Below are 27,805 nucleotides of genomic sequence, written 5' to 3'. Positions count from 1 at the left end.
CCAGCGCAAAGCTTTCCCAGCAATATTTCCCAAACTACGAAGGAGAAAAAGTCCCCAAAAGGTGCAGAGCGTTACAGAAGGGGGATAAGAAAGAAAACTGTTTATCAACGGATCGCTTCACATCGTAACACATATCTATGGATAATTGTATTATTTACCCCATTATTATACCCTCTTATGCCCTGATGTACTCCGCACAGATTACATAAGCCCCCACATTATAAACTGAAATACCAGCAAAACACCAAACAGAACTATTACCAACCAAATTCGATGCTCAAAATGGCAGTCTTTCCCTTCTTAGCCCTACAGTGTGCCCAAACTGCAATTTATGTCCACAAGTAAGGCATTACCATACCTGGGAGAACCCGCTTAACAATTTATGGGGTAAGATTCTCTAGGGGCACAACATATTGTGCGGTGAATGGGCAGATCAGTGGAGAAATTGCGATTTTCACTTTGCACCATCCACTGCGTATTCATTTCTGAAAAACACCTGCGGAGTCTAAATTCTCACTACACCCCTTCATAAATGCCTTTAGGGGTGTAGTTTCTAAAACGGGGTCACTTTTGTTTGGTACATCAGTGGTTTTTCAAATGAAACATGGCGTCCGCAAACCATTCCAGCAAAATCTACGCTCCAAAAGATAAATACCGCTTCTTTTCTTCTGAATGCTCCCATATACGTAAACAGCTGATTATAACCACATATGGGGTGTTACCGTACTCGGGAGAAATTACTTTACAAATGTTGGGGTGCTTTTTCTTCTCTATTCCTTGTAAAAATGAAAAATGTTGATCTAAAACTACATCTTGTTGGAAAAAAAAATTATTTTTCATTTTCATGGCTTAATTCTAATTAATTCAGCAAAAAACCTTTGGGATCAAAATTTTCACTATACCCCTAGATGATTCCTCAGGGGGTGCAGTTTCCCAAATGGAGTAACTTTTGGGGTGTTTCCACTGTACTATTACTACAGGGGCTCAGCAAATGTGACATGGTGCCCAGAAACCATTCCAAAATCCAAATGGTGCTAGTTCCATTCTGAACCCTACCGTGTGTCCAAACAGATGTTTGTGACCACATGTGGGGTATTGTTTTACTCGGGAGAAGTTGCTTTACAAATGCATTTTCTCCTTCAGTCCTTGTGGAAATGAAAAAAAAATACCTAAACCTACATTTTCTTTGAAAAAGAATGTCAATTTTCATTTTTACGGCCTAATTCCAGTAAGTTCTGTAAAACACCTGTGGGGTCAAACTGCTCACTGTACCCGTAGATAATTTCCTCATGGGGTGGTTTCCAAAATGGGGTCACTTGTTGGGGGTTTCCACTGTTTTGTCCCCTCAGGGGCTTTGCAAATGCGACATGGCCTCCGCAAACCATTCCTGCTAAATTTGAGCTCCAAGAGCCAAATGGCGCTCTTTCCCTTCTCAGCCTCGCCGTGTCTCCAAAGAGCCGTTTATTACCACATGTGGGGTACTGTTTTACTCGGGAGAAATTTCTTTACAAATTTTATGGTGCTTTTTCTCCTTTAGTCCTTGTGGAAATGAAAAAAATTTGCTAAACCTACATTTTATTTGAAAAAAATTTAGATTTTCATTTTCACAGCCTACTTCCAAAAATTTCTGCAAAAAAACTGGCGGGTCAAAATGCTTGCTACACCCCTAAATAAATTCCTTTTGGGGGGTTTCCACTGTTTTAGTTCCACAAGACCTGTTCAAAGCGAACATGGTGCCTAAAATATATTCAAATAAAAAGGAGGCCCAAAATCCACTAGGTGCTCCTTTGCTTCTGAGGCCGGTGCTTCAGTCCAGTAGCACACTAGAGCCACATGTGGGATATTTCCTAAAACTGCAGAACCTGGGCAATAAATATTGAGTTGCATTTCTTGGGTAAAACCTTCCGTGGTACAAAAAAAATGGATTCAAAATTAATTTCTGGAAAAAAATAATAAACTTTGTAAATTTCACCTCTACTTTGCCTTAAATCCTGCGCAATTTCTAAAGGGTTAAGAAACTTTCTAAATGCTGTTTTGAATACTTTGAGGGGTGCAGTTTTTAAAATGGGGTGACTTATTGGGGGTTTCTAATATCTAAGGACCTCAAAGCCACTTCACAACTGAACTGGCCCCTGTAAAAATAGCATTTTGAAATTTTCTTGAAAATGTGAGAAATTGCTGCTAAAGTTCTAAGCCTTGTAACGTCCTAGAAAAATAAAATGTTCAAAAAACTATGCCAATCTAAAGTAGACATATGGGGGATGTTAGTTAGCAACATTTTTGTGTGGTATAACTGCCTGTCTTACAAGCAGATACAATGCTAATTTTTGCAATTTTTCGCTACATTTTGGTGTTTTTCACAGTTAAATACTGAATGTATCGGGCAAATTTTACCAGTAACAAAGTCCAATGTGTCACGAGAAAACAATCTCAGAATCGCTTGGATAGGTAAAAGCATTCCGGAGTTATTACCACATAAAGTGAAACATGTCAGATTTGAAAAATGAGGCTCTGTCAGGAAGGTCAAAAGTGGCCAAAGAGGGAAGGGGTTAAGTAAAAATTTTTGGACCATTCTTTTTGGAATGCGGTATTTAAGGCTACAATCACACGATAGTGAAAAACAGCCATGTTACGGCCATATTGCTAACGGATGACACACTGCTGTTTTCAGAACAATGAAGTTCTATGGGTGTATTCATGTTCTATTTTTGGCCGTTTTCACGGCCAGACGGCCCTCATAAAAGTCAATGGATCAGTTTTTAATGGCCGTTTTTCAGAAGTCAATCCTTGTAACGGCCATCAAAAACTGCCAGCCACGTGGCCACCTTGTGCTCTATATCTACATTTCCCAAAGTCAGGACACAAAGCTGCCAAATCATCAGGGCTCTATAAAAGCCTAGTAGCAAAGCCTTAAGATCCGTACAGGGATTTGTATGCCTATGGGTAAGCCACCAAACATATTGTAGCGTCCATGGCCGCGGGCCGTCCGGTTTACTTACCTTCCCGCAGCCATGGATCTGTGAGCGCTGGTCCCCATCTCCTTCCTAGGAGACGCCAGCGCTCACTTCCGCTCTGGTCCGCTGTGTCCCATAGGGTGCGCGCGCGCGCACACACACACACACGCTCGTGCCAGCTCTTAAAGGGCCAACGCACACACATGAAATCAATCATCATCAACTCTCATGATTTTCTGGACTATAAGGGCAAAGCCACACGTGGCGCAATTGCTCTTGAATTCCGCTGCGGACACTCCGCAGCATTAATCCGCAGCGGAGCCGTTTCTCCATTGACTTCCACTTCTATTTAGTAGGGTTCGTTTAGACGAGGCTGAAAATTCCACTGCGGAGCATAGGCTGCAGTGCGGAATTTGGTGTCCGCAGCATGCAATGGATGTTGCGGAGTTGTGGCGGACTGGTTGCGGACTCATGGCGGAATTTCTCCATTGACTTCAATGGAGATTCTAATTTCCGCAATGAAGTCCGCAGCTGTCATGCACATGTTATGTGTGCTGCGTATGCGTCTTGCTTTTTTGACATGACATTTCTTCATTCTGGATGGACCTATGTATTTCTAGGTCTACAGCCAGACTGAGGAAGTCAATGGGGCTCCCGTAATGACGGGAGCGTTGCTAGGAGACGTCAGTAAATAGTCACTGTCCAGGGTGCTGAAAGAGTTAAGCGAACGGCAGTAACTGTTTCTGCACCCTGGACAGTGACTACCGATCCCAATATACAGCAACCTGTAAAAAAAATAGAAGTTCATACTTACCGAGAACTCCCTGCTTCTGTCTCCAGTCCGGCTTCCCAGGATGACGTTTCAGTCTAAGTGACGGCTGAAGCCAATCACAGGCTGCAGCGGTCACATGGACTGCCGCGTCATCCAGGGAGGTCGGGCTGGATGCCGAAAGAGGGACGCGTCACCAAGACAACGGCCGGTAAGTATGAAATTCGTTTACTTTCACTAGGGAAAGTGCTGGCCCTTCTCTCTATCCTGCACTGATAGAGAGAAGGGAAGCACTTTTACCGCAGTCCGCAGCAGCTAGTCCACATCAATTTACTGCACATTTTGGGCAGATCCGCCGCAGAATCTGCAACGCAGATTCTGTGCGGCATTGATGCGGACAGTTGCGGAGGAAATTCGCCTCTGCCCTTCTGATCCTTGCCTGAGCGTTGTTTGTCATATCCTAGTTTGTCTATGCAAATGGTCTCCTAGCGTTTTCCAGTTCCAGCGTTCCCTGTTCCTGTATCCCGTGCTATCCTGGTCAAGTGCCGTGCTGTAGTCGTGCTGTGCTCCACGCCGGACGTTTACCCGCTGCCTAGTCCCAGCCGAGCCTGCCTTGCTACTGTCCGAGCTGTGACAGGTACCCTATACGAACTATAGACTGTAACCTGAGCCCTGTTGGCCAGCTGCCATACCGCCAAGGCGGTACGGCTCAGTGGGTCCACGAACCCAACGTGACACATATATCAACTGGCTAGCCAGGAAGTAAAGACAAAGATTCGTAAGGGCCAAACTTCTCTTGCCAACTGTTAGTTGCAGAGTACTAAGTGCAATCCGAGGAGGTCCACCCGCCAAAGTATAGGATCTAATATCCTTATCCACAGTAGTTGTGAGAGATAAAGAAATCTAGGGAAAGATTTAATTTTAAAAAGATTAATATGATCGGTTACTGCAAGAGGGAGGTGCTTCCATTTATCAATATCAATTTTAAAGTCTCTGTATCAGGGGGGTAATATTGTTAGGTATAAAAATGTTAACATCATTACTAAACACAACACCCAGATATGTAATTTTAATTGCCAACTGCAAAGGAGAGGGAACTCAGGGCCGGTCTTAGGAGTGTGTGACCTGTGCGAGTGCACTGCAGCCTCCCAGCATGTAGGGGGCGCCACTGCAGACGGTTTGATCTCTATGTCCTCTGCCCTCCTTACACGCAGAGGAAGCTCCGCCCACAGCCTGCCCTGCAAGAAGCCTATTAGCGAGGAGATGGTAAGATCCTATGTGTGTGTATATATGTTCCAGTATGTGTGTGTGTGTGTATATATGTGTGCGTATGTATGTATGTATGTATGTATATATATATATATATATATGCCTCCGTGTATATCTGGACTGTGTGTGTATATATATATATATATATATATATATATATATTCCTGTGCGAGAGAGAGAGAGAGACAGACAAAGAGAGAGCGAGAGAGAGCCAGAGAATATCCAGTACACGGCGGAATACAACCTAAGGCATGCCCTGAGGGAACTCCCATGTATTTGGCAGAAGCATCTACAGCCAAGACCATGGACCAGTTGACATGTAAGCCAGAAAAGGAGGCTTTTTAAGTTGACTAATTTTTAACCAACTAATAGAGTAAGTTACACAAATGCTCAAAAGACATTTTAGAATAGTATAGGCAATCTTGATAGACAATACTGGTACACATAACCTGCGGGTTGTCTACTGATTATTGACGGGAACGTTCTCACCCAATCCCGATCCGGACTCCTGGACTTGAAGCTTGTGTTCATCTTCTCCTTATCCCTTCAACAAAATCCCATTGGAAGATAGCCAAAGGTATCGCTTTCAGGGGGAGGAGATTTCCTCAACTCAAGCTAAACTCAATGGCAGCATGCAGTCGTGCCGACGTGTGGGCTTTGACAGGCTCAGTGTACTCAGTGCGATCCAGCTCAATCAGGAGAGGGAATGCCGATTCAGGAGCTAGAGGAGAGACAACGCAGAGTAGCGGCATGCGGCGTTTGTCAGAGCCGGTGTGCAGGATTCATCAAGCAGAAGGAGCTTTAAACCGTCACATCCAGTCACATGCTCGCCTACAGGGTATTGGTCTTTGAAACAGACATTTTTTTCGGTGGAAGGCATTTTTTACTGTTTACAATCCAATGGTCTGAGGTAATCATCTGCCAATCTTGCAAATAGGTTTTTGACGGTATTAGAGGAATATCTCTTACCCGACTGTTTTTTTCTTGTTATAGGTCGTGGCATAACCACCTCTTGCTGAGGAAGAACCTTGCTCTTTGTTGGATCTCAAAGTGACACACAGCCCCAGAAAGAAAAAAATAATAATTCACTCACCTAGCCCCGTTCCCGCAATCGACAGAGTGCTTCACAGCCTCCGGGCAGGACCCTTGTGCAGGCCAGCGTGATGTCATCATGCCGGCCCGCGCAAGTATTCCTCCCAGCGCCTTATGCGCCTTCAGCATACAGTATTCTATTGTATCTGTGTCCTGCACCAGGACCCCCATGCTGCTAGCGACATCACCGGGCATGAGGGGGCCCATAAATGTTATGTGCTGGGCGGCGCAGGCTCCCTCATGCCCCGTAGCAGCCGCTATGGATGCTGATGGGGGCCCTGGGAAATTACCCAGTTTACCCCCACCTAATTCCGGCCCTGGGGCAACAAGAGGATACTACCACAAGAGTGGTGTCTGAACCAAGTCTTCCTTCAGATCACCAATATGTGGGGTGTCCCAGAAGTGGATTTCTAAGCCACCCAGAATGCAAAAATTAAAAAATTATTTTCTCTGAACCCAAAAGAAAATTCCATAGGGGTAGACACTCTACCTCACAAATGGACAGTCAGTCTGGCAGCCGCCTTCCCTCCCATCCCCTTGATTCCAAGGGTTCTACAGAAACGGAGGGTAGAAAAAAATCAATCTCATTCTGAGCGCTGCTCTATGGCCAAAATGGGCCTGGTTCGGTCTCCTGAACGGACTAAAAATAGCAGATTCTTGGATTTTACCAACACTCCTGGATCTTCTCTATCAGGGACCGATCCTACATTCAGATCCAGGAAAATTCCATTTAGCAGCCTGGCTTCTGAGGGCCTGATACTAAAAGTCAGAGGGTTATCAGAGGCAGTCATAAAGACCCTGCAACAAAGTAAGAAAAATGGAACAAATGCCATCCATGGGTAGGTCTGGAAGAAATTCTTATCTTGGAATGGTGAACCCTTTCCTGATATCCATCATCCTAATATTGCTCAATTATTAGATTTTCTGCAAATAGGCCTTAAGAAATGGTTAAAGCCTAGCACCTTGAAAGTTCAAGTATCCGCCCTTAGTAATTTCTTTGATCAGGTTCTGGCCACTCATAGGTGGATAAAGATTCTTTGTGGCAGCATCTGGACTATCTCCCAGACCTTCTATTTTTCTTCCCCCTTGGGATTTAAACTAAGTGTTGAGGAGTGTAAGGGTATGTGCACATGTAGCGTTTTCAGGCGTATTTCGGGGCGTTTACCTCAGTATGCCCTAATAGGAAATATGGTAAGACAGCCCTGGGGTCCTTCAATGGACCCTGGGCTGTCTGCCCATATATGGCATGTCCCTCATTCGTGCCACAGGGATTTCCTGTGACGCGATCTAAGGGGCACCTCGTTCTCATTTTCCCCTGAATCCTGCGGTCAGTGTTGATCAAAAGCATTCCGGGAAATAACGGCGGAGATCAGAGGTTTCTCTCCTCTCCGCCATTAGAGCGGGGCTGTGTAATACAGTCATTACCCGCTCCTGACAATAAGTGCTTGCGCACGGTCAGCATGAGGTGATGCTGCTGGCTCTGAACTGAGCTGCGGCTCAGGCACAGAAGACAGAACATGGGGGGTGTTTTGCAGAGCGTCCGCCATGTTCTGTTTTCAGTGCCGGCAATCATTAGTGCAGCGCCGGCCGCATCACATCATGCTAACCGCATGCGCACTTGTCAGGACTCCGGAGCAGGGCAGTGGCTGTATTACACAGCCGCAGCCCCGCTCTCATACATTTATGTGTTACAATGCCAAGATGTGCGGCCGCACAGCTTAGTATCGAAATACATGAAATAACGTTATCAAACTGTTTGAGGGTGCACGGTATCGAAACAGTATTGACGTTTCGATGCATCATGCATCCCTAATTTGAACCTATATCTTGCTGTAGCATAAATCATCTCTCTTGGAAGGCAGCTTTTTTGGTAGCTATAACTACAGCAAGAAGGGTAGGAGAAATACAGGCCCTCTCTATAAGAGATCCTTTCCTCAGAATTTTAGATGATAGGCTTATCTTTCATCCAGACCCCACCTTCTTTCCCAAGGTAGTTTCCAACTTCCACATGTCCCAAGACATAATACTTCCTTCGTTTTGTCAATATCCAACGAACAAACAGGAAGAAGAATTCCAAACACTAGATATTCGCATAATTATTCTAAAAATACTATAATCCACAAACTCATGGAGGAAAAATCTCAACCTTTTCATTAAATTTAACGGTCCTAATAAGGGAAAGGTGGCAAAAAATACTGGCAACCGGGATAAAAAAAAAGACTATATATGGATCCTATCAAAATCTTCACACGTCTCCTCCAGAACATCTAAGGTCTGTTGCACACGACCGTTGTGCCACTCGGGCTGTTTTTGACGGCATTCGAGTGGCACCCGATAATCTTCACGGACCCATTCACCGATCCGAGGAAAGACAGAACATGTCCTATCTTTCCTAGGATCACTGACGGGACCCGACGGCACACTATCGTGTGCATGGGGCGTAAGGGCCCACTCTACATGCTCTATGTCAGTATCCTGGGCAGAAAGAGCTGATACATCTATTGAACAGATCTGCAAAGCAGCTACCTGGTCATCTGTTCACATTTTTACAAAACATTACAGATTAAATCTGTTTTCCAGCAGGGATCTTTCCTTTGGCAGGAAGGTTCTCCAAGCTGTAGTCCCCCTCACGTGGTGCTGTCATGGAGGGTGCCTTGAGAAAACAGAATTAGGCTGGGTTCACACTACCTCTTTTCAGGCGTAAAAGAGGCGTATTATGCCTCGTTTTACGTCTGAAAATAGGGCTACAATACGTCGGCAAACATCTGCCCATTCATTTGAATGGGTTTGCCGACGTACTGTGCAGACGACCTGTCATTTACGCGTCGTCCTTTGACAGCTGTCAAACTACGACGCGTAAAATGACTGCCTCGGCAAAGAAGTGCAGTACACTTCTTTGCAACGTAATTTGAGCCGTTCTTCATTGAAGTCAATGAAGAGCAGCTCAAGATTTACGAGCGTCAAAGACGCCTCGCATAATGCGAGGAGCTTTTACGTCTAAAACGAGGCAGCCGTTTTCTCCTGAAAACGGTCTGTCTTTTCAGACGTAAAAGGTAGCTAGCGTGTGCACATACTCTGAGACTTAGGGTATGTTCACATGGGCTATTTTCTGGCGCCCAAACATCTGCCCATTGATTTCAATGGGAAAACCTGCGTACTGTTCTGACGGGCCATTTTTTTATGTGGCCGTTTTGTAAAACGGCCGCGTAAAAAAACGGCTGCGAAAAAGAAGTGCAGGTCACTTCTTGGGATGTTTTTGGAGCGGTTTTTCATGCTCTATTGAAAACAGCTCCAAAAAAAGTCTGTAAAAACCGCCACGAAAAACGCGAGTGGCTTAAAAAACGTCTGAAAATCAGCTGCTTTCCCTTGAAAACAGCTCCGTATTTTCAGACATTTTTGGTTAAAGAGGCTCTGTCACCAGATTTTGCAACCCCTATCTGCTATTGCAGCAGATAGGCGCTGCAATGTAGATTACAGTAACGTTTTTATTTTTTAAAAACGAGCATTTTTTGGCCAAGTTATGACCATTTTTGTATTTATGCAAATGAGGCTTGCAAAAGTCCAAGTGGGCGTGTTTAAAGTAAAAGTCCAACTGGGCGTGTATTGTGTGCGTACATCGGGGCGTTTTTACTACTTTTACTAGCTTGGCGTTCTGACGAGAAGTATCATCCACTTCTCTTCAGAACGCCCAGCTTCTGGCAGTGCACAGACACACAGCGTGTTCTCGAGAGATCACGCTGTGACGTCACTCACTTCCTGCCCCAGGTCCTGCATCGTGTCGGACGAGCGAGGACACATTGGCACCAGAGGCTAGTCGATTCTGCAGCAGCATCAGCGTTTGCAGGTAAGTAGCTACATCGACTTACCTGCAAACGCCGATGCTGCCGCAGAATCAACTGTAGCCTCTGGTGCCGACACGATGCAGGACCTGGGGCAGGAAGTGAGTGACGTCACAGCGTGATCTCTCGAGAACAAGCTGTGTGTCTGCACTGCCAGAAGCTGGGCGTTCTGAAGAGAAGTGGATGATACTTCTCGTCAGAACGCCCAGCTAGTAAAAGTAGTAAAAACGCCCCGATGTACGCACATAATACACGCCCAGTTGGACTTTTACTTTAAATACGCCCACTTGGACTTTTGCAAGCCTCATTTGCATAAATACAAAAATGGTCATAACTTGGCCAAAAATGCTCGTTTTTTTAAAATAAAAACGTTACTGTAATCTACATTGCAGCGCCGATCTGCTGCAATAACAGATAGGGGTTGCAAAATCTGGTGACAGAGCCTCTTTAAGCGTGTGAACATACCCTTATCAGTAATTCGGTTTCTAGTAAACCATCCATGACAGCACTCGTATATTCCTACCTTATTTATGTTGTTTAAACATTATTTACACACATATATGAGGAGTAATAGATATGTAAAATTACCAGACATGGTTAGTGAATATACACTGAGGAATGGTGGTGGGGGGCTATTTAACCTCTTGTGCTTTTTTCCTGTCCCTATTAGAGGCAGGGTCCTACCTCCTGTGGTGCCGTCATGGATGGTTAACTAGAAACCGAATTACCGGTAAGTCTAGATCTTATGCACACGACAGTTAAAATCGTCCGTAATTACAGACCCATTCATTTCTATGGCCAACAGACACCTTCCCGTATATTTACAAGAAGGTGTCCGTGCCGTAGAAACTTTCCGTAAAAAATAGGACATGTCCTATTTGTTTATTTTACGGACCATGCTCCCATACTTTATAATGGCCATCAAAGTGGGCAACCAAGAGTATGATTTAAAGGGTTAAATTAGCTTGGGCCACTAATCTAACACTGCCAAAACACAGATAAAGCTGCCCTGCATCAAATTTTGTTGAATCCAGGCTGGTCTAAAGCGGCTCAGTGCATAAAAGCCAGCATTAAAGTGGACAGATAGCCACTTTTCACTGATATGAATAAGTAACTGGTGTTTTCGAAGGGTTAAATGGCTTTGGTCCACTGATATCACGTTTTAAAGAGAAAAAAAAAAAAAGTTTTTTCCCCTCTCAAGATCTTTCCCATTGCCCTTCTTTTTCCCAGCACCTAATTCAGCTGGCCCTTTATAGTTGCGTTTAATAATTTGTACACCGTCTCCAGGCATACGGATATTCTAGTGTAATTACAGAGTGAAGGTGCACGTGCACGTGGTAATACTTTGTAGACAGGACATTTCCGCTAAATAGGTACAGAGGTGTCCACTCTTACTTTTTCTTAGATTGCAAAATTCAATCTGCATTCAGTGTTTCCATTCGGCTTTGTCATAGGAAAATACCAGTTACTTATACAAGTCATTCAAAAAAGGCCATCTGCCCACTTAGGACTCTATAGCGCTGGTGGCCGTTCTGCATACGGGAGCCACGGAGAAGAGCCGGATGCTCTGTCTCTAAAGGCCCTTTTACACTGGGCAAAAATCTGGCAGACAAGCGTTCACAGAACGCTCATCACAGATAATTGCCCTGTGTAAACAGGGCAGCGATCAGTAGATGAAGGAAAAAAACGCTCGATCATCTGCCGATCGTATAATTAAAAAAAAACATCAAATATTAGCGTCGTCGGAAGCACATCTCCCTGTGTAAACAGAGATGCGCTGCCGACATGATAATATTGTATGGGGACGAGCGATTGGAGTAACGACTGCTCATACCCATACATAGCCCTTTGTGAAAGGATCAAATGAGTGACGATCAATTAGGGTGAGTTCACATGTAGTGTAAATAGTGTAGACTTTCCGAAACGGACTTCGTTTCGGAAAATCCGCAGCATAATACTATAGCAACACAGTGGATGAGATTTGAACAAATCTCATCCACGCGCTGCGTAAATGCGGAGTGGAAAAAGAGCTCAGAAATTGACCTGCGGTGCGGTTTTATAATTCACAGCATGTCAATTGCATAATTGCTGCTTTATTGTTGCGGGTTTTCTCCATTGAATTCAATGGGGAGGTAAAATCTGCAACAAGTAGCAGATGTTGCGATTTTTGCAGTGGAAAACCTGCGATTCCGAAGCAAAAACAGCAAGTCAGAAAAAAAATTAAAAATCTTATACTTACACAGAATTTTGCGCTTCTTTGTCCAGCCCGGCCTCCTGGGATGACATTTCATCCCATGACCGCTGCAGCCAATTACAGGCTGCGGCGGTCACATGGTATCAAACGTCTTCCTAGGAGGTCAGTCTGCAGGACGTCAGAGAATAAGTATGCACGTTTCTTTCCCCCTCTTCTGCAGCGGACATTCTGGCCGAAAAACTGCACCACAAATATGGTGTTTTTCCTTCGTCCGATATGCCTGCGGCCGCTGGGGCGGATACGCTGTGTACCTTTACGTAGCCTTATAGTGCACACATTTTTCAGTGAAAGTAGAGGTACGCTTTCACCTTTTAAATCACTCTTGGTTGCCCATTGTGATGCCCATTTTTGTGCCAATAATTCCGGTTTTCGTGCTTTCAACTTAATTTTCAGGGCACCCGTTATTCTATTTTATTAATAAAATAAGTTCTTCATATTAGGCTTCGTTCACGCACGCGCCAGGGTCCCATTCCGACGGAACGGGACCCTGACTGACACAAACCAAAGGTTTCCATCACCATTGATTTCAATGGTGACGGATCCGATCCCAATGGTTTCCGTTTGTCTCAGTTGTGCAAGGGTTCCATCGTTTTGCCGGAATCAATAGCGTAGCCGACTGCGCTATTCATTCCGTCAAAACGACGGAACCCTTGCACAACCAGAAATCATTGGGACTGTATCCATCACCAAACGGAAACCTATGGTTCCCGTTTGTGTCAGTCAGGCCTGGCGCATGTGTGAACAAAGTCTTACTGAGACAATAAAAAATAAACTACCTTTTGTAGGGAAAAGAGGGCGCTCACCCAGTTTGACCTATTTTTCTCTTGCACATAAAGGATGAAAGACGGTTTGGCGTCTTCTGATGAAATCGTACGATGTCACGCGCATATAAGGAGCGCGGCACGTACAATATCAGAAGGCTTGAGTTACACAAAACAGCTCTTGCCTGTCACAGTCTGTCTTTCCCCATTACTAAACCATGGTATGCCAGTTTCTGCACAAGTCCGGAGACATGGCGCATAATGCACGGTATAAATATAGCACTGCTGTCAGTGTCGCACTCTACCAACTCATGCAGGTTCCCGCCAGAGCCACTTACTGTGGAACTCTGCACTCTTAGTCCCCCTGACGATATCTCGGTAACGTTCCGGCTCGGACGATTCCAGGCTTAGTCGGACCAGAATATACTTAAACACCCCATGAGGATCTATCTGAACTTCAGGCACAGAATCCAGGACGGACATGATTGCAACGTATCAAAAAAAATAACCAGCTTGTGGATAGGCGGGGCTTGCGTGATCACGTGGATGAGCTATTTCTAGCAGCGCCTCTCCAACGTGACGAATGCCATAAAGGCTGAACGGCGTGAAAGAACCGCGCTGTCTGTGCCAGAGAACTTGCGGTTTATTCACTCTTCTCATATGTGGTGAAATAAACGTCAAGAGCCCGAGCCAATCCATCAGGCTGACCCGGTAACAACCTCTTACAGCGCATTGGTCGGTCGCTGAGGCGGCTGGATTTGGCGCCACTAGTTGGACAGATGGTTTGATATCGCGAGATTTTCTCTGGTCCTGCGATAACGGATGGACGCGCTTGAAAGTTTAGGTCTGAATATCTCGTTAATAATCCATCATGTCTCAAGCAAGTCTGCTGGAAGAAATGAGCGGCTGGAGTCGGGAGATGTGTCAGAGAGAGCTGCCGGCAGTCCTGCCTAAACTTTTCATATCCTACCTAAACTGTTTCTATGCTGCATGTAGTGATAGACCCTGAAGCGGCGCACCGGCATCTACTGTGTGTAACGTGCTGATATCCCGCCATGTGCAGGTCCTGTACGTGCCAGCGAGTGACTGACTGACAGATGTGCGACCATAGGAATGCAGTGCGTCACTGTGATAGCTGCCTAGACAATGTCTGCCTATTGAGGAATATGGCAAGTTGGACAGGTTGCACTTTTTTAAATCAGTGGCACAAAGTTGGATATGAAAGCCACACCATTACCCCCAAAAAGTTTGTGACACAAAATGGGAGGGGGGAGGGTTGTATTGGGGTGCTTATAGGGGTATTCCGGGACATTTAACATACTTTCCTAGGGCAGATAATGCTAACCAATAACTTATCCGATGCTCACCCTTGAAATGTTCCATCGCGGCGGCTTCGGTCCCAAAGCTCCTGCGGCGGTTACGTGCTGCTGAGGTCAGTGATTGAAGAATACTAGGAGCTTCCAGGACTCCTTCAGGCATCCGTATTGTATAACGCATTCTTTTAATTTGAAAAGTCCCCGATAACCCCTCTTTAAATATGTACAATATGTATACGAAGTCTAAAGCAGATCCCGGTCTCACAAATGGGTAACTTATACAGCGGCAGCTGTCACGCAGGGGAGAAGAGGCAGACTAGCTCATCGAACCGGTATATGCTGCCCGTAAGGCCACATGCACATGACCGTGCCCGCAATCACGGCCCGCAATTGCGGGCACGGCCAGCTGCCGACTGCCACTCGCGTTTTCGGCCCATGCTCCCATACAAAGTATAGGAGCACGGCCCGAAAAATAGGACATGCTCCATAATTCCCGGCATGGTTCTACGGCACAGACACCCATCCGTAGCGCTGCGGAAAGGTGTCCGCGTTCAATAAAGTGAATGGGTCCATTTTTGTGGTCCGCAAAAACTGTTTTTTTTTTTACGGTCGTGTGCATGGGGCCTAAGGGCTTGTCCACGTGTAACGGAGTTGCTGCAGAGAATTTCTGCACCAATTCCATTGAAAGTAGCGGACGCTCCGCTGCGGAAAAAACGCACCATTTCCCGCGTTTTTACTGCAGAAAATGGTGCGTATTTTGTTACGTTTTTCTCAATTTTGGGAGATGGTGACGTCTTGTTTGAAAAGCTCAGGAATTGACATGCTGCGGTACAGAAAATATGCACCGCACGTAATATTCCGCTCTGAATTTTTACAGTGTGTGGATGGGATTTGTTAAATCTCACTGACTTTGCTGCTACTGTATTCTGCGTATTTTCCATCAGAAATTCCGGAAGGAAAATGTGCAGCAATTTTGCTGCGTGTGGACAAGCCCTAACTAGGACAGCATAAGACCCAGTTCACACAGTTTTTTTGTTTACGTGGAATCCACGTCGGAATCCGTCCCAAAAGAATGGCCGAAACGACCTCTCATTGATTTCAATGGGAGGTGGAGGTGTATATTTTTTTTTTTTTTTCCTGCGGCGGCTTGAAATCGATGGAAGGCAGAAAAAGCGTTTATCGCAGCGTTTTTTGCCCGGGCCACGGGCACAAAATGCAGCAAAAACTGCGGCAAGAAAGTGCAGGCAAGTCAAAATCTGCCTCAAAATTCCAGAAGGAATTTTGAGGCAGATTTATTTTTTCGGCCTTCAAAATCCTCCGTGTGAACAGGGGCTAAGGGGCTGATCTTCCTGGATAGAACATTGTGGTTTGTCTGCATCCTGCTGGAGAACTGATGTCTTCATAACTTGTATCTGTAAGTATGGCGCCTCTGTGATTTTCTCATCTGCTTTAGGATAGATTTACACGTGCAGATTTTTTATTTTTTTTTATTTTTAAAAGCATACCTAACTTTTCAGAATAATCTGTCGTGTGTGTACATGAGGAATAACACTATTTCTGGCCATTATATGACTTGTATTCTGCATTATTTAGCAGTTTTCCCCTCTGCAGTCTCGATCTCCTATACAGTCCTGGCCAAAATTTCTGAGACTGACACAAATTTCGATTTTCACAAATTTTGATTTTTCTGTTTTTATAGTGGCAATTTGCATTAACGCTAGATTGTTATGAACAGAGATGAGATGACTTGCAATTAACTGCATAGTCATTCTTTGCCATGAAAATTAACTTCGTCACAAAAATCCCATTTCCACTGCATTTCAGCCCTGCCACAAAATGACCTGCTAACATAATTTCAGTGATCATCTCGTTAGTTTAGGAGAAAGTGTTAACGAGGACACGGCAGCTGATGTCACTGTCATTGAATTATAAGAGCAGACTGGTTGCTTTAAAATGGGGATGGTGCTTGAAATCATCATCGTCGTCTTCTGTTAACCATGGTTACCTCCAAGGAAACACGTGCAGTCATCATTGCTTTGCATCAAAAGGACTTTACAGGCAAGGACATTGCTGGTAAGATTGCCACTAAATTAACCGTTTCTAGGAACATCTAGAACTTCAACAAGAGAGGTTCAACTGCTGTGAAGAAGGCTTCAGGGCACACAAGAAAGACCAGCAAATGCCAGGACCTTACCCTAAAGAGGATTCAACTACGGGATCGGTTCAACACCAGTGCAGAGCTTGCTCAGGAATGGCAGCAGGCAGGTGTCAGTGCATCTGCACGCACAGTGAGACGAAGGCTTTTGGAGGCTGTCCTGGTGTCAAGAAGGGCAGCAAAGAAGACACTTCTCTCTAAGAAAAACATCAAGGACAGACTGACATTCTGCAGGAAGTACAGGGATTGGACTGCAGAGGACTGGGGTAAAGTTATTTTCTCTGATAAAGCCCCATTCAGACTGTTTGGGACATATAGAAGAATGATTGTCCGGAGAAGAAAAGGTGAGCGCTACCATGAGTCCCGTGTCGTGTCAACCGTAAAGCACCCTGAGACCGTTCATGTGTGGGGTTGCTTTTTCTCTGAGAGAGGGCTCACTCACAATTTTGCCTGAGAACACTTCCATGAATAAAGAATGGTCTAAAGATCCTTCAAGAGCAACTTCTCCCAACGATCCAGGAGCAATTTGGTGATGAGCAATGCTTTTTCCAGTATGAGGGAGAACCATGTCAAAAGGCAAAAGTGATAACTAAGTGACTCGGCGAACAAAACATTGAAATTTTGGGTCCATGGACAGGAAACTCCCCAGATCTCAATCCCATTGAGAATCTGTGGTCAATGCTCAAAAAGCGGGTGGTCCCACAAAAACACAGCCAAGCACTGATTAGGCAAGAATGGGTTGCCATCAGTTAGGATTTGGCCCAGGGGCTGATATCCAGCATGCCAGGGCGGATTGCAGAAGTCTTGAAAAAGAAGGGTCAAATATTGAGTCTTTGCATAAACTTGATGTATTTGTCACTGAAAGCTGAAATCCTTATGATTGTACTTCCGTATACCATAGAAACATCTGACTAAAAGCACGGAAGCAACAAACGCTATGAAAACCAAAATTTGTGTCAGTCTCACGACTTTTGGCCAGGACTGTATATTGCACACACAGAAAAGGAGAATCCTGCTCGCCTACCTCACATTTTATAGCGGTGTCAACGTGGAGGAGATTACACCGCAGTAATGAGCAGTTTAGTGGGGAATCTAGCACTGGAGTGAGATATAAGTTGCCACGAAGCTGCTGCAGCGTTTTTTTTTATTATTTTTTTTAAAATTCTGTTCCTGCTACTCTCTTCTCCATAGATTTGTATAGTCAGGCAGTGAGGCGCCGCCTCCCCACACCTTCTGCAGTAAGTCAATTTTGCTCTAACTATGGAGAGACTTTGCTTGACAACAGGGTTCGACAGCAGAAGTAGTAACTTCACAGAATTTGTATTGATAAAACTACATTTTAACAGTAAGTAAATTACAAAGTTGTCCTATATCAGATATACTATTAGATTCGCATTAGTTGTTTAAAAAGTTAGTGTGCATTTAACCCCTTAATGATGTGTCCTAGTTTGGGCCTCAAAGGGAACCTGTCACCAGCATTTTACCTATTTAACTCTCCTCAGCCCTCGCTGGTGACTGCTGTCCAAAGTTCATTGGTGTTATCCCCCCTCCTAAACTTCTCCGACCGTAAATAATGGTCTGCAAACATTTTGCGCTTTTTATGGTAATAATTTGTCTCATTCGTTCCTCCTCTTATGCCCGTCCACCGCCGAAAACTGGCCCGTCCTGAATGCCAAAATCTCGTCTGAGATAGTGCCCGTCATGTATGGTCCGATACCCTTCCCTGCTTTGTCCGGGCCTCAAATCTAGTTACTGCGCATGTGACGCTATGGTGTCCTCATTGTGAGCACGCACCAGAACAGGATATCGATGCAGCAAGTGATTTTCTGTGTGCTGGGCCGAGGTGGGGAGCTGTCGATCAAAAGTAAGGAGGCGGGGTTAACTCAGAACGAAGCTATGACTCTTTTATGCTGATTAGCATACGGCACAGGAACACTAAATTTGAATACTTACGGTGCAGATGGAAGATTATAGGTTATGTAAAAGAAAATATTTTTTACCCACTTCCACCAGGTATTGCTGGTTTAATAGGTAAAATGCTGGTGACAGGTTCCCTTTAAGGCTCAGACCCCATTTTTCAAATCGGGCGTGTCACTTTATCTGGTAATATCTTTAGAATGCTTATATTTATCCAAGCGGTTCTGAGATTTTCTCGTGAAACATTGTACTTCATGTTAGTGGTAAAATTAAGTCTACGTACAGTGCTTATTTGTGAGTAACACCTACATTTTTCTTAATTTTAATTTATCTGCTTGTAAGGGCTTATTTAGACGAACGTGTAATACGTCCGTGCAACGCGTGTGATTTTCACGCGCCTCGCACGGACCTATGTTAGTCTATGGGGCAGTGCAGACTGTCCGTGAGTTTCACGCAGCGTGTGTCCGCTTCGTAAAAGTCACGACATGTCCGATATTTGTGCGTTGTTCGCGCATCACGCACCCATTGAAGTCAATGGGTGCGTGAAAATCACGTGCAGCACACGGAAGCACTTCCATGTGACGCGTGTGATTCGCGCAACAGCAGTAAAAAGTATGAATGAAAACAGAAAAGTACCATGTGCTTTTCTGTTTACAAACATACAGAGTGTCATCACGAAAACCACGCATCATATGCGTCTGACACACGGAGCTGTTAAGTACCTTTTGCGCACGCAAAACCCATACGCTCGTGTAATTCCGGCCTAAGACAGATGGTAATACAGCACAATAGTTACTAGTTCACATATCCCATATGTCTACTTTTGTTAGCATCGTTTTTTTTGAAAATCCTTTAATTTTTTTAGGATGTTACAAGTAGAATAAAATGTGAAAAGCCTGTTTTTATATGGACCGATTCAGTTCTGAAGTAGCTTTGAGGGGGTCTATATATTAGAAACCCCACATAAAACACCCTACTTTAAAAAGTGCACCTCAAAGTATTCAAAACAGCATTTAGAAAGTTTCTTAACCCTTTAGGCATTGCACAGGAATTAAAGAAAAGTGGAGGTGAAAGTTACAAATGTATTTTTAATAATTTTATATCTTTCTGTAACACAGGGTTTTACTAAAGAAATACAACTCTATATTTATTGCCCTGATTTTGCAATTTTTAGAAACATCCCACATGTGGACCTAGTGTGGTAATGGACTGAAGCACCGGCCTCAAGCAAAGGTGCACCTAGTGGATTTTGAGGCCTCCCTTTTTAGTAGAATATATTTTAAGCACCATGTCAGGTTTGGAGAGGTCTTTTGGTATCAAAACATAAACACCCCCAAAATTATACCATACTGTTTTGCAAGCAGGTTTTGCTGGATTTGTTTTTAGGTGCCATTTCGCATTTGCAGAGTCCCTGAGGTACCAGTACAGTAGAAATCCCTGAGAAGTAACTCCATTATGGAAACTACACCCCACAGGACATTCATCTAGGGGGGGGGGGGGGGGTGTTAGTGAACATTTTCACGCCACAGATGTTTTATTAGAATTGTGGGGACATTTTTTTTATTTTTTTTTCCCAAAACAGATTTAGCTCCAAATTTTTCACTTTTGCAAGGATACAATTTGTTACTCAATTGCTCCCGAGTACAGCAATACCTCATGTCTGGCCCTAAACTGCTATTTGGGCACGTGGCAGGGTTCAGAAGGGAAGGCGCGCCATTTGGCTTTTGGAGCACGGATTTTGCTAGATTGGTGTTCGGGTTCCATGACTCATTTACAAAGCCCATCAGGTACCAGAGTACAGTGCAAAACCCCTGAGAAGTGACCCCATTTTGAAAACTACACCACTCAAGTCATTTATCATTTGCCTGGATATATGACAGGACTTAGGAGTGAAAGAGCACCATGCGCATTTGAGATCTATTTTGGTGATTTTTTTTTTTTTCACAGCCCCCATTTGCAGGATTTTGCGGAACTAACTAGTTTTTATTGGTACTTTTTTTTTTTTGTACATGCGACTTTTTGACTCTTCCCTTTTTTTTGGAAAGTGAAATGACTAAAAAAGAGCGATTCTGGTATTGCTTTTTCTTTTTACAGCATTTACTGAACGGGATAAATAACAATAATTTGATACTTCAGGCCGTTGCGAATGTGGGGATAACTATTATTTATAGTTTTGTTTGCAGGTTTTTTTTCTTTTTCTAATAAAGGACTTGATAATGGAAAAATGGACGATTTTTATTTTAGTACTTGAAACTTGTACTTTTTTATTTTTGTACAACTGCCTGATCGCTGTTATAATGCCCTGCAATACTCCTGTATTGCAGGGTATTATAACTGTCAGCCCCACTCTGGCAGTCTGCATATTAGGTCCTTTGGCAGAGCCTAATCGCCTTCCGTAGATGGCAGACCCGGAGGCCATTGTTAGGCCTCCAGTTGCCATAGCAGCAACCGTCAGCACTCCGCGATCGCATCGTGGGTGCGCCGATGGTGTTGTAACCCCTTTAATGTGGCGGTCGCTATTGATGCCGCATTTAAGGGGTTAATTGGGGACAACCGCAAACGATCCCTGTGGTATGAGCTGTAATAACTGCTGTACGAGGCAGCAGATATCACAGCTTAAAAAAAAAAAAGGTCGCATGGGGGAGGGGTAGCGCAGTGTTGCAGCCCCAACATACTATTCCTGAGCTAAGCACGAACAATGCGAACAGCTTGACGTTATAGTACTGAGTGGGAAGGGGCTAAAGGATATGGGAACCATTGAGCACTTTGTTTTAGTTAAAATAAAAATATATTATAGTGTTTAATGCAACTTTGTAATTGGATTTTATTACAATTATTTTTTACTTTAAAGAGGCTCTGTCACCAGATTTTGCAGCCCCTATCTGCTATTGCAGCAGATAGGCGCTGCAATGTAGATTACAGTAACGTTTTTATTTTTAAAAAACGAGCATTTTTGGCCAAGTTATGACCATTTTCGTATTTATGCACATGAGGCTTGCAAAAGTACAACTGGGCGTGTTGAAAAGTAAAAGTACAACTGGGCGTGTATTGTGTGTTACATCGGGGCGTGTTTACTACTTTTACTAGCTGGGCGTTGTGTATAGAAGTGTCATCCACTTCTCTTCACAACGCCCAGCTTCTGGCAGTGCAGCACTGTGACGTCACTCACAGGTCCTGCATCGTGTCGGCACCAGAGGCTACACTTGATTCTGCAGCAGCATCAGCATTTGCAGGTAAGTAGCTACATCGACTTACCTGCAAACGCCGATGCTGCTGCAGAATCATCTGTAGCCTCTGGTGCCGACACGATGCAGGACCTGTGAGTGACGTCACAGTGCTGCACTGCCAGAAGCTGGGCGTTGTGAAGAGAAGTGGATGACACTTCTATACACAACGCCCAGCTAGTAAAAGTAGTAAACACGCCCCGATGTACGCACATAATACACGCCCAGTTGTACTTTTACTTTTCAACACGCCCAGTTGTACTTTTGCAAGCCTCATTTGCATAAATACGAAAATGGTCATAACTTGGCCAAAAATGCTCGTTTTTTAAAAATAAAAACGTTACTGTAATCTACATTGCAGCGCCTATCTGCTGCAATAGGAGATAGGGGTTGCACAATCTGGTGACAGAGCCTCTTTAAGATACAGCTTCTTTATATCCTAGATACGTAGAAGCTATATCTTGCGCTGAAACCTGAGTCTCAAGACAGCTGGACTGACACGCAGAATACACCTGTTATCGAGATGTGATCATAGACTCGCAGGACCCGCTGTCACCAAAGCAGTCAATCCAGTTGACCTGACGGATTCGGGTTTCAGCGCAAGATACAGCTATGTACCCAGGATACATGGAAGCTATATCTCAAAGTTTTATTTTTAGATTTATTTTTTATAAAATCCAATTACAAAGTTGCATTAAACGCAATAAGGGTCAGTTCTCACGTTGCGTAAATACTGCGTTTTTTCCGCAACTGAATTCGTTGCGGAAAATCTGCAGCATAATTTAGTAGCAGCAAAGTGGATGAGAGCGAACAAATCTCAACCACATGATGCGGAAAAAAACTTAAATTGACGTGCAATATTTCATTCCGCAACCTTTCAATTGTATTTGTGTAAACACTGCTTATTTGTTGCGCGGTTTCCCCATTTTTTTTTTTTTATTTTTTTTTACATTTTATATCAAAATATTCTATACTACGTAACAATAAAAAACAAAAAATGTTCAGAGTTAACATTATATTAACCACTTCCCGACCACCCGACGTAGATTAACGGGCTGCAGAGCTGGTCCTTGTGCCCTTCAGCCTGTTAATCTAGGTGTGCCCCTAACAGAGCACACAGACTCTCCCCGCAGCCCGGCATCTCCCAGTACAGCCTGCTACTAGCAGCCTTAGTACTGGGGGAAAACATCACAGTGGTGATCCGAACCGATTAACCCCTTCATTGCGTCAGTCAGTAGAAACCGCTGCATTTAATTTGTTATAGCAGCATCGGCACCCCGCTACGCAATTGCGGGGGACGATTGTTGCGGGGGGGCCGATTGCTATGGCAACCGAAAGCCTAACAAAGGCTGGTCTGCCATCTATTGAAGGCGATTATGTCCTGCCAGAGTCAGGACCTAATATGCCTCCTGTCAGTGTGAAACTGACAGGTATAATACCCTGCAATACATAAGTATTGCAGGGTATTATAACAACGATCCAACAATTGGATCTTCAAGTCCCTAGTAGGACTAAAAAAAAAAAAGTTACAAAAGTAAAACGTCAAATTAAAGAGGCTCTGTCACCAGATTTTGCAACCCCTATCTGCTAATGCAGCAGATCGGCGCTGCAATGTAGATTACAGTAACGGTTTTATTTTTAAAAAACGAGCATTTTTGGCCAAGTTATGACCATTTTTGTTTTTATGCAAATGAGGCTTCCAAAAGTCCAACTGGGCGTGTATTATGTGCGTACATCGGGGCGTTTTTACTACTTTTACTAGCTGGGCGTTCTGCCGAGAAGTATCATCCACTTCTCTTCAGAACGCCCAGCTTCTGGCAGTGCAGACACAGCGTGTTCTCGAGAGATCACGCTGTGTCGTCACTTCCTGCCCCAGGTCCTGCATCGTGTCGGACGAGCGAGGACACATCGGCACCAGAGGCTACAGTTGATTCTGCATCGGCGTTTGCAGGTAAGTCGATGTAGCTACTTACCTGCAAACGCTGATGCTGCTGCAGAATCAAATGTAGCCTCTGGTGCCGATGTGGCCGACACAATGCAGGACCTGGGGCAGGAAGTGAGTGACGTCACAGCGTGATCTCTCGAGAACACGCTGTGTGTCTGCACTGCCAGAAGCTGGGCGTTCTGAAGAGAAGTGGATGATACTTCTCGTCAGAACGCCCAGCTAGTAAAAGTAGTTAAAACGCCCCGATGTACGCACATAATACACGCCCAGTTGGACTTTTGCAAGCCTCATTTGCATAAATATACAAATGGTCATAACTTGGCCAAAAATGCTCGTTTACTGTTACGTTACTGTAATCTACATTGCAGCGCCGATCTGCTGCAATATCAGATAGGGGTTGCAAAATCTGGTGACAGCCTCTTTAATAAAATTTAAAAATCGCCTTTTTTCCCTTTATAAATTCCTTTAATATATGGAAAAAAATAAATAAACTATGCATAATTGGTATCACCGCGCACGTAATGGCCTGAACTATAAAAATATGTCATTTATCCCGCACGGTGACCGCCATAAAAAAACTATACCGGAATCGCTATCTTTAGTCCCAAATAATTGCATAAATAGGGATCAAAAAGTCGCATGTACCCAAAAATTGTACTGATAAAAACGATAGTTCTGCAATAAACAAGCCCTCACACAGCTTTCTGGATAGAAAAATAAAAAAGTTGTGGCTCTTCGAATATGGCGACACAAAAACGAAATAATTTTTAAACCCGTGATTTTATCGTGCAAACACCATAAAACACAAAAAAGCCATATACATATGGTATCGCCGTAATCTCATTGACCCACAGAATAAATTAAATATGTCATTTATAGCGCACGGTGAAAGCCGTAAAAAAAAACAACAACGGCCTAATAACACTAAATTCAGCAAAAAACCTATGGGATCAAAATGCTCACTATACCCCTAGACAAATTCTTTTTAGGGCTGTAGTTTTCCAAATGGGGTCACTTCTGGGGGTTGTCCACTGTTTTGGTCCCTCAGGGGCTTTGCAAATGCGACATGACACCCGAAAACCAATTGCGTAAACTTGAGCTCCAAAAGCCAAATAGCGCTTCTTGCCTTCTGAGCCCTGCCGTGTGTCCAAACTGCCGTTTATTACCACATATGAGGTATTGCCGTAATCGGGAGAAATTGCTTTACAAATCTTGGGTTGCTTTTTCTTTATTGCTTGGAAAAATGTATAATTTCTAAGTTTTATTGAAAAAAAGTTAAATTTTCATTTTTATGGACTAATTCCACGAATTCAGCAAAAAACCTGTGGGGTTAAAATGCTCACTATACACCTTGATGAATTCTGTGAGGGGTGTAGTTTGCCAAATGGTGTCTCTTTGGGGGTGTTTCCACTGTTTTGGCCCCACAAGACCTCTTCAAACCTGATATGGTGCCTAAAATATATTCTATTAAAAAGGAGGCCCCAAAATCCACTAGGTGCTTTTTTACTTCTGAGGCTGGTGTTTCAGTCCATTAGCGCACAAGGGCCAGATGTGGGATATTTCTAAAAACTGCAGAATCTGGGTAATAAATATTAAGTTGCATTTCTCTAGTAAAACCTTTTGTGTTACAGAAAAAATGAATGGATTTTCCGACACAAAAAAGAATGTGTAAATTTCTACTCTACATTGCTTTAATTCCTGTGAAACACCTAAAGGGTTAAGAAACTTTCTAAATGCTGTATTGAATACTTTGAGGGGGGTCGTTTTTAAAATTGGGTGACTTATAGGGGTTTCTAATATATAAGGCCCTCAAAGCCACTTCTGAACTGCTACCTATAAAAATAGGTTTTGGAAATTTTCTTGAAAATGTGAGAAATTGCTGCTAAAGTTCTAAGCCTTGTAACGTCTTAGAAAAATAAAATAATGTTCAAAAAACAATGCAAATATAAAGTAGACATATGGGAAATGTGAAATAGTAATTATTTTGTATGGTAGCAGATACATTTAAATTTAGGAAAATCAAAATTTTTGCAAATTTTCTTTTTGGTGTTTTTCTACAAATAAGCAATGAATTTATTGACCAAATTTTTCCACTAGCATAAAGTACAATATGTCACGAGAAAACAATCTCAGAATCACTTAGACAGGCAAAAGCATTCCAGAGTGTTTACCACATAAATTGACACGTCAGGTTTGAAAAAAATGGGGCTGGTCCTGAAGGCCAAAATGAGCTCGGTCCTGAAAGGGTTAAAGAAAGTATTATGTAGCAGACACTATCGCAAAAGGGGTTCAAATGGATAATGCTGAAAAATCAACAATGGCCCACTAAAACCCTGGAAAATATTGCGTTAGGAGGTGACAGAGAGGAGAGAAAAAAAAAACATTACTCAAACAGCTACTAACACATTTTAAACCAGCTCTAAGGTCTTTTTCTGTTCGGAGGATAGTTCCACAATCCATCTGTTCCAGATCTTCTAAAAATAAATTTCCCCTTCCTCTTTACTTCGTGTTAAGTAATATGATTTTTCCAAAAACATCACTATTCATCTTTATGGTGCCATTCTACTTCCTGTGGGAAATGTCTTGAGATCCATTTATAAATGATAACCAATCTTGCCATTGACTTCAATGTGGAGGTAAAACCCACAACAAATGGCAGTTGTTGCGTTTTTTTTGCAGCGGATTCGCAGCGATCCGCTAAAAATTGCAACTCAGAAAAAATAATCTTATACTTGCGTATATGTTCTGTTTGTGTTCCTCCTGGGATGACGTTTTATCCCATCTGACCCCTGCTGCAGCCAATTACATGCTGCAGGGGTCTGCAGCGGACATTCTGGGCGAAAAAGAGCTGCACGGTTTGGTGCATTTTTTCGCCCAAATTCCCTGCAGCCACCAGGGCGGATACGCTGTGTAACTTTACTCCGTGTATCCTCCCCGTGTGAACTCCGCCTAATACTTTTTATTTTAACTAAAACAAAGTGCTCAAAGGTTTCCATATCCTTTTAAGCAACAGCCAGGGAGAGAGGTCCCTGTGCAGGAAGGGGGAGGATGTGAGTTGCCCCATCACCTATTAGGCTGGGTTCACACGAGCACATTAACGTCCGTAATGGACGGACGTATTTCGGCCGGAAGTCCCGGACCGAACTCCGTGCAGGGAGCCGGGCTCCTAGCATCATAGTTATGTACGACGCTAGGAGTCCCTGCCTCTCCGTGGAACTACTGTCCCGTACTGAAAACATGATTACAGTACGGGACAGTTGTCCTACAGCGAGGCAGGGACTCCTAGCATTGTACATAACTATGATGCTAGGAGCCCGGCTCCCTGCAGTGTGTTCGGTCCGGGACTTGTGGCCGAAATACGTTATATATATATATATAATGCTTTGGCATTATTGCCTATCAGTGTAAATCTGTCAGGCAATCTATTAGGATTGAATTGCGGGCTGCCGATGGGTGACAGTGAGAGCTCCCCCCCCCCCCCCCTGTAAACAAGTTAAATGCCGCGGTCGCTATTGACCGCTGCATTTTACAGGTTAAACGGCCGCGATCGGAGTAAACTTTGATCGCTACCTTTGGAGCAGGAGCCCGGCTGTCATCAGGCCCCTTAGTGACCGCCGTGAAAAGGCATATTGGTGGTCACTAAGGGGTTAACTGATAACAATGCCCCCATGCATAAATAGGGAGTTTTGGGAATTGAGGGAGATTTTTTAAAACTAGTGTTAGGATCTGTTCACATTTTTTGGGTCAATGACACCTTGGTGGAACCTGACAGACCTTATTATAAGTAAATGGGTTCTGTCTGGTACTGCTGGTGTCCATCACGCAATGGATCCATCACAGCGTTGTGGCTTCAGTTAAACGGAAGCCACAACGTACATCTGAACAGAACTTAAGGGTATGTGCACACACACTAATTACGTCCGTAATTGACGGACGTAATTCGGCCGCAAGTACCGGACCGAACCCACTGCAGGGAGCCGGGCTCCTAGCATCATAGTTATATACGATTCTAGGAGTCCCTGCCTCTCCGTGGAACTACTGTCCCGTACTGAAAACATGATTACAGTACGGGACAGTTGTCCTGCAGAGAGGCAGGGACTCCTAGCATCGTATATAACTATGATGCTAGGAGCCCGGCTCCCTGCAGTGGGTTCGGTCCGGTACTTGCGGCCGAAATACGTCCGTCAATTACGGACGTAATTAGTGTGTGTGCACATACCCTAAGACAGTGACGTAGTTGCTTGACCTGGAGTGTTGCAATCTTTTTTTTTTTTTTTTTTTTTTTTTTTTTTGGTGTGGTATTTTGAGCT

At 43.9% G+C, this 27,805-nt stretch overlaps 2 protein-coding genes across 4 annotated transcripts in view; one reads left to right on the top strand and one right to left on the bottom strand.

The window, feature by feature from the left end:
- Positions 1–13,676, bottom strand: part of LOC142657938 (14 kDa phosphohistidine phosphatase-like) — a 33,848-nt gene extending 20,172 nt beyond the window's left edge. Inside the window, exon 1 of the mRNA XM_075833491.1 lies at positions 13,277–13,676. Within this exon, the coding sequence (XP_075689606.1) occupies positions 13,277–13,421 (145 nt within the window). The 5' untranslated portion in view covers positions 13,422–13,676. The remainder of the gene's footprint in view (positions 1–13,276) is intronic.
- The window catches only part of FIRRM (FIGNL1 interacting regulator of recombination and mitosis), a 171,052-nt gene continuing 156,726 nt past the window's right edge, over positions 13,480–27,805 (top strand). The window contains exon 1 of one of the 3 annotated variants that reach the window (XM_075833488.1): positions 13,480–13,899. In XM_075833488.1, the coding sequence (XP_075689603.1) occupies positions 13,810–13,899 (90 nt within the window). In that variant the 5' untranslated portion in view covers positions 13,480–13,809. Of the gene's footprint in view, positions 13,900–17,639; positions 17,755–27,805 lie in introns of those variants that run through there. The other 2 variants (XM_075833489.1, XM_075833490.1) reach the window with 2 other exon arrangements.

This window comes from Rhinoderma darwinii, chromosome 7 (assembly GCF_050947455.1).
Source record: "Rhinoderma darwinii isolate aRhiDar2 chromosome 7, aRhiDar2.hap1, whole genome shotgun sequence".
Classification (NCBI taxonomy): Eukaryota; Metazoa; Chordata; class Amphibia; order Anura; family Rhinodermatidae; genus Rhinoderma; species Rhinoderma darwinii.
The sequence above is the reverse complement of the archived record's forward strand: the minus strand, read 5'-3'. Positions and strand labels throughout refer to the sequence as shown.